At 45.5% G+C, this 7,728-nt stretch overlaps 1 protein-coding gene across 3 annotated transcripts in view; it reads right to left on the reverse strand.

Moving 5' to 3' along the window:
* Window positions 1–7,728, reverse strand: part of LOC135552400 (RNA-binding motif, single-stranded-interacting protein 3-like) — a 250,210-nt gene that overhangs the window by 190,273 nt on the left and 52,209 nt on the right. For 2 of the 3 annotated variants that reach the window (XM_064983986.1, XM_064983984.1), the window contains one exon: window positions 7,043–7,200. In XM_064983986.1, coding sequence (XP_064840058.1) covers window positions 7,043–7,173 — 131 coding nt within the window. In that variant the 5' untranslated portion in view covers window positions 7,174–7,200. The remainder of the gene's footprint in view (window positions 1–7,042; window positions 7,201–7,728) is intronic. The other variant, XM_064983985.1, reaches the window with a different exon arrangement.

The raw sequence follows: 7,728 nt of genomic DNA on the forward strand, positions 1-7,728 counted from the left end.
ACCGTTAACAAGTTTTAAGGAACGTATAACGTCCCACCCAGCAGACTGTCGACCAATCGCGTTGTCATGCTGTGTCAGGCAGTTGCTAAACTAATCGTCATGCAATCCATTCTCAAAGCCAGTATGTTTTGAAACATGCCTATTTTCCTCGAAATTACGAAATGTCACGATTCCAAAGTTATACAATATTACAGATAGCAAGTTAATTATCTCACATCTCGGAAAAGATGTGTAATGTTGTACTTCTTGTTGACGAAATTTGTGCTAATGTTGGGTTTTCGAGCTCGAGCACAATAGAAGGAGCGCTTCTTGTCCCAGAATGCACCGTGAGGCCCATTGACATAACATGGGCAACGTTTCCCATCTCCTTAAAAGTATATCTGTCGTTATGAATGTCAGGCTCCACTCTGGGAGGCACATCGATCTGCAGCTTGAAAATGGTGAGATTGTAGACTCCTAAATTGATAGTCCGGTTTGTTGAGGCAATTTTAAAGCTAACTAGCTAATTTACATGCAGATATTTTCTTTGGTATTAGGGGATGTACCTGATAGGCCTATCTGGCTTATATGATTATGATGGTCATAATGCTTCTTGACAGTGTCATAAAGTATATTTTCTTTGTCCAAGTAATGTGACACAGGATGGTCAGGATATGCTGTAAAAACAAATATGTAAAAAATTCATTACAATAACAACAAAGGACTTAAGAAAATAACTTTCAAACGAAAGGAAACTTCTTGGCAGGGAAAAAACAGATTTGAATAAAAGTGGGTTTTGACACTCTTATGTAGGTGTCACAACTAGCCATAAAATAGCACAATATATGTCAAAACAGGTGTAAATATATGGCTCATGACAGTGTTGTGACCATATTATGACAGGTTATGACAAGTTATGTCAGCTGTAACAACGGGACCATCGGTCCTATTAGCCAACTTACAATCAATCGATAATAAACTAGACAAAATACGAGCACGTATATCCTACCAACGGGACATTAAAAACTGTAATATCTTATAGTTTCACCAAGTTGTGGCTGAACGACGACATGACTAACATACAACTGGCGGGTTTTAAGCTTTTTTGGCAGGATAGAACAGCGGCCTCTGGTAAGACAAGGGGCGGTGGCCTATGCATATTTGTAAACAACAGCTGGTGCAAGAAATCTAAGAAAGTCTCGAGGTTTTGCTCGCCTGAGTATCTCATGATAAGCTGTAGACCACACTATTTACCAAGAGAGTTTACATCTACATTTTTTGTACATGTCTATATACCACCGCAGACCGATGCTGGCACTAAGGCAACACTCAATGAGCTGTATACGGCCATAAGCAAACAGGAAAACGCTCATCCAGAGGTGGCGCTCCTAGTGGCCGGGGACTTTAATGCAAGGAAACTCAAATCAGTTTTACCTCATATCTATCAGCATGTTAAATGTGCAACCAGAAGGAAAAAAACTCTAGACCACCTATACTCCACACACAGAGATGCATACAAGGCCCTCCCTCGCCCTCCATTTGGCAAATCTGACCACAATTATGTTCTCCTGGTTCCTGCTTACAAGCAAAAACTAAAGCAGGAAGCACCAGTGACTCGGTCAATAAGAAAGTGGTCAGATTAAGCTAATGCTAAGCTACAGGACTCTTTTGCTAGCACAGACTGGAATATGTCCCGGGATTTTTACGACGGCATTGAGGAGTACACCACATCAGTCACTGGCTTCATCAATAAGTGCATCGATGATGTCGTCCCCACAGCGACAGTACGTACATACCCCAACCAGAAGCCATGGATTACAGGCAACAACCGCACTGAGCTAAAGGGTAACTATCATGGTCCAAACACACTAAGATGATCGTGAAGAGGACACGACAAAGCCTATTCCCCCTCAGGATACTGAAAAGATTAGGCATGGGGTCCTCAGATCCTCAAAAGGTTCTATAGATGCACCATCGAGAGCGTCCTGACTGGTTGCAATACCGCCTGGTATGGCATCTACTCGGCCTCCAACCACAAGGCACTACAGAGGGTAGTGCGTACGGCCCAGTACATCATTGAGCCAAGCGTCCAGCCATCCAGGACCTCTATATCAGGCGGTGTCAGAGGAAGACCTTAAAAATGGTCAAAAACTCCAGTCACCCTAGTCATAGACTGTTCTCTCTGCTACCGCACGGCAAGCGGTACCGGAGTGCCAAGTCGAAGTCCAAAGGCTCTGTAACAGCTTCTACCCTCAAGCCAAAAGATTCCTGAACATTTAATCAAATGGCTACCAGACCCCTCTTTCACACTGCTGCTACTCTCTGTTGATAACCTATACATATTCACTTTAACTCTACCTACATATAACCTCAATTATCTCAACTAACCGGTGCCCCCACACATTGACTCTGTACTGGTACCCCCTGTATATAGCCTCCACATTGACTCTGTACTGGTATCCCCCGAATGTAGCCTCCACATTGACTCTGTACTGGTACCCCCTGCATGTAGCCTCCACATTGACTCTGTACTGGTAACCCCTGTATATAGCCTCCACATTGACTCTGTACTGGTACCCCCTGTATATAGCCTCCACATTGACTCTGTACTGGTACCCCCTGTATATCCTCCACATTGACTCTGTACCGTAATACCCTTTATATAGCCTCCACATTGACTCTGTACTGGTACCCCCTGTATGTAGCCTCCACATTGACTCTGTACTGGTACCCCCTGTTTATATCCTCAACATTGACTCTGTACCGTAATACCCTGTATATATCCTCCACATTGACTCTGTACCGTAATACCCTTTATATATAACCTCTACATTGACTCTGTACTGGTACCCCCTGTATATAGCCTCCACATTGACTCTGTACTGGTACCCCCTGTATATATCCTCCACATTGACTCTGTACCGTAATACCCTGTATATAGCCTCCACATTGACTCTGCACCGTAATACCCTGTATATAGCCTCCACATTGACTCTGCACCGTAATACCCTGTATATAGCCTCCACATTGACTCTGTACCGTAATACCCTGTATATAGCCTCGCTTGTTATTTTACACCTGCTGTTTAATTATTTGTTACTTTTATTTTTTATTTATCTATTTTATTATCTACTTATTTGTAAAAAAAAACTCTTAAAGCATTGTTGGTTAAAGGCTTGTAAGTAAACATTTCACTGTAAAGTCTACACCTGTTGTATTCGGTGGCATGTGACAAATACAACTTGATTTTTAATTGATTTTATGACATTAAGACATGGTTATGATCTTGTTATAATGTGTTATGATGCTGGATGTCAAGTAAAGTGTTAACAAATGTACTGCTCGGCTGAGGGACTCAAAAATCATGTTAAACACTGTTATTGCACCCAGTCCATGCAACTTATTATGTGACTTGTTAAGCAACTTTTTACTCAACTTATTTAGGCCATAACAAAGGGGATGATTACTTATTGATGTTTTATTAATTTACTAAAAACATACTTCCACTTTGACATTATGACGTATTGTGTGTAGGCCAGTGACTAAAACATCTCAATTTAATCCCTTCTAAATTCAGGCTGTAACACAACAACATGTGGAAAAGTCAAGGGGTGTGAACATTGTTGGAAGACACTGTAATGGGGATCCTAATGAACTAAGCAGTAATGGGGGGATGAATAATGTAGGAGATTGCCTGGAGGTATATCAGCCACTGCACAGCAACTGCTCTCCAGATCAATGTTGTGGAGGATACAGGCATTTTCTATATTGTTAGTTTGAACCAGGCAAGTAAATTACCATGTAAATTCACCACACAAAGCACATGACAATTTGTGTTGTTGCCTGGTATTGTAGCGAAGTGGCAATGAGAGACAGAACAAGAGTAAGATCAAGTGAGAGAGTGATTCTTTCTGTTCCCGAAACATCCAGAGCATCTGGTTGACAACGTTTTGTTGGTGGGGTGGGGGAGGAGTTTGGTCTGGGAATTCCTGCAGTTGTCTCGCCACCTTAGAGGTTAAGCACCGCTATCTCGGTCCGTTCTGACAGAGCTGGACCAAAAGGCGTTGGGCGGACAGGGCATCGATGACTGAGCCGAAAGAGCCGAGGCTGGGCCAACTGGAGTGTCTTCTCTCACACTCCCTCCCTTTGGCAGTTTGTTGAAAAGGAGCCCGTGGGATCGGGGAGACTCTGATAGCCGGCCGGCTTGTGTCAACAGAGGGCCTCAGAATCGTTTGGGATAATGTGGCGCTTCGGATCGCAGTGGCACTGTGGAACAGTTGGTCCCAGGGTCACCCCTTCCTCTGCTGTGTGGAGCTCCAACCCCCCCCCCCCCCCCCTCGTCCCTCTCACCCCTCCCTCCTTCCCTCGCCACACATGGGAAAGGTTATTTGGACAATTGGCGGTGATTAGCTCTTGATTTGGGTTTCTCTCCATTTGATCAGGTGCCACGCTAGGGAAAGCAGCATGACAGAGGGCACAGCTGTAGCCGGTCCACAGCTGAAATTGGGTGCAGAGAACCAGAAGTGAGGGATTGAGGGAGAACAGTAGGCAGGGAAGAACAGAAGAGGCAGAAGGGAGGAGGATAGAAGGGAGGGAGGGCAGGGAGGAGAGCTCTGTGGTCCATTCAATCTTGGCTTTTTGATTTATGGATTTGGACCACTGGCAGGGAGAATGAATGTCCCTGTTATTCCAAGTGTGGGCCCCAAGTCTACCTTCTAAAATGTGCTCTTTCCTCAAAAGAACCTGCGGCCTCAGCCCCTCTACCTCTCCTAGGTGGTGGACTGCAAACAAGAAATCCCCAGCACTGCTCAAGCGCTAATAGCCCCGTACCCCAACTGCCCCCCTGTGCCCCACCTGCCCACTTGTCCATGCATTTTTCTCATGGTAATGGCTGTTCCATCCATGCCTTTCGTTCTGGGTGTTCAGCCAAAACCCACTTCTCTGGCTGCTTCTTCATGCCCATATATCAGGCTGATGGTTCTGGAGAGCTACAGATCCAGCCAACTGAATAAAACACAGATTAAGCACACTCCCAAATCCAACTGCTCTCGGTGCATATAATCAGAAACTCTGTGGCCATTGTTGTTATTGATTCTCTTTTATTTTGGCCATGTTTGAAGTAATAGAGGAAGTTGTAGCAGTTGCGTGAGGACTTGTGGGAGAGTGTAGCTTGCTGCGTCGTTGAGAGAACTTTTGCATTTCCAAACATCTCTCAGGCAGTGTGTAACGACCTCCAATCAGCAGCTACGATATGGCACACTCTCAAGAATGCATCCGTTGGCGGCACTCTGCTTGCTTTGGAGATACGGGGAGTCTAGGCTGCTGGGGCTGTTTCACAGTGCGTGTGACCCCGCAGACCCCGTCTCGGGAACCAGTACGGCTCAGCACAACACAAGGACTCAAATCAAACAACATTTTGTTACTGCATTTCGCAAGTGGCTCGTAAGCATCAACTACAAACTTTTGGTTTCGAATCGCGACGTTCTGGCATCATGATTTGTTGAGAGAGTTGTCTGTCTGAAAAGGACTCCTCTTTTTTTTTCTTCCTTCTGGAAGTTGTCAAAAGAGTCCGTCATTGTCACCAGACTCTAGTCACTGTTGCCTAGGGTCGGGTTTTCAAAACTAACCACTGAGAGGAAAACACTCATAAATATGCAGAGTCAGCCAACTCCATGATACGGATTAGAGAAAATAACGTGGGTGACAGAGGTGCTCGAAAAACAAAACTAGGACTGAAACATTTCTGAAGACCGCAGAGGCTAATTTCGGAGATTTCAGGTTAACATGAACCTGGGGGACAAGGTACGACGGACCAAGGGAGGATGCCATTGTGGCGGGGTGGAGCGGGTTGGGGTGGGAGTGGGACATGGGTGGAGGAGGTGTGGGTTCAGCAGACCGGAGAAGGAAAACAACACCAGAGGGGGACCCGGGTGTCACAGACTTCAGCGCCAAGATGACCTTTGTGAAAATGTTTCTACCCGCCTGTGCTTGAAACAGTGGCTGGCTAATTAAAGTTTCATTGGATTTTCATTAGCACAGCAGACCTCGGCCAACCTTGGGGGCACTTAGACAATGCCTTTGACCAAGGCGAATGGCAAAAATACTGGGGGGGGGGGTGCTAAAGGAAGAGTATGTTGGAGAAAGTGAAGTGAGGCATCCACCAGAGGACAGTGAGACAGTAATGGTGTATGTCCATGTCCAATGTTAAACGGCAAAAGGACTGTTTTATTGGACACTGTCTACAGGGACATTATACAAAATGGGACTGACTATGTGGCTAAGAGATATGCAATGTCAAAACGCTGAGTGCCTCCATTGTCTTATCGTGTCTGCTGTCTAGCTAATGGAATTTCGATGGGTCAAGATCAAGACATGCGGGACTTCTGACATAATAGGAACATTACCAAATACTGGACAGAGCGTTCCCATTCCAAAAGATCATAAAATAATTGGCTGCATTTGACTGGGATATTTCTGGAAAGATGGCCAAGAAAATGTTACGCAACCGTCAGACTTCGCTTTTAGCCTGTATTTCACAATTTGCAGTCTTTATTAATGAGGAATTTATTGGAGCTGAACAAAGCTGTTAGTGTGTAAGTGTGTGTGTGTCTGTGTGGGCTGTGGGTTGCAGCTTGATGAGGTCCTGGTCCGTGGTTCCTGGGGGAGGCAGTCCAATCTACATTTTATTAGGGCTTTATTGAGCTTTGTGTAGGTGTGTGTGTGTGCACATTCATGCGCATGTGTGTGTTTTTGTATCACACACACACTTGGCAGAGCTTTTAAGATTACCCGTGTCTGTTTCTATACATTCACAGTTGGTGGAACTTTAATAAGGGTGAGTGTGTACCAGCAGGTGTGCGTGTGTGTGTTTGTGTGTGTGTGTACGCGCTTGTGCGTGTTAGCAGGTGTGCATGTGTGTTTATATACGGTGTGTGTGTGTGTGTGTGTGTGTGTGTGTGTGTGTGTGTGTGTGTGTGTGTGTGTGTGTGTGTGTGTGTCTGTGTTTGTGTGCAGGAGCAGGTGTGTGTGTTTCTATATGTCTGAGTGTATGTACCACACTCACGGTTGGCAGAGCTTGATGAGATCCTGGTCCGTGGTCCCCGGGGGCAGGCCTCGAATGTACAGGTTAGTTTTACTCAGCAGCTCAGATCCGCCGTGACTGCAGCTGTTGTGGCTGGGGCTGGGCGGAGCCATGGGGTGGAGGGGTGGAGCATAGGGCTGCTGCAGAAAGAGAGAAGAGGTTAGGGCTAAATATATTTGAGTACATAAAACACATACATTATGTATGTGTGGGTTGTGATATGTAGGTATCTTTCACATGGAGTGGGGGGGGCATAGATACAGGAAGAGAGAAGAGTGCTCCCGAGAGGCGCAGCGGTCTAAGGCACTGCATCTCAGGCTTTCTAGTGGTTAACTGTTATAGAAGGGACATCCTCAAAATGATGTGTTGAGAGATGTTGGAGTGCCATTTTCCTCCCTGACTTCATACTCCCGAGTCTGGAGGAACCTCTACAGGTGAGATGTTTTTAATGAGACTCAGCATCTGAACCGTTCAACAAATGTACGTCAACAAACCGCCTCATCACTACAGCGCATCGCTCCCTTTCCATGATATATTCCTTATTTCTCCCCATTTTGTATACACTACATCCTTTTCCTCTGTCTCTGCACCCCTCTCTCCCCCTTGTGCCCCTCCCACTGTGGATTTATGGTGTCAGGGCTCCCCACTCACAGCCTATTTATATCTCT

Source organism: Oncorhynchus masou, chromosome 13, assembly GCF_036934945.1.
Source record: "Oncorhynchus masou masou isolate Uvic2021 chromosome 13, UVic_Omas_1.1, whole genome shotgun sequence".
Taxonomy (NCBI): domain Eukaryota; kingdom Metazoa; phylum Chordata; class Actinopteri; order Salmoniformes; family Salmonidae; genus Oncorhynchus; species Oncorhynchus masou.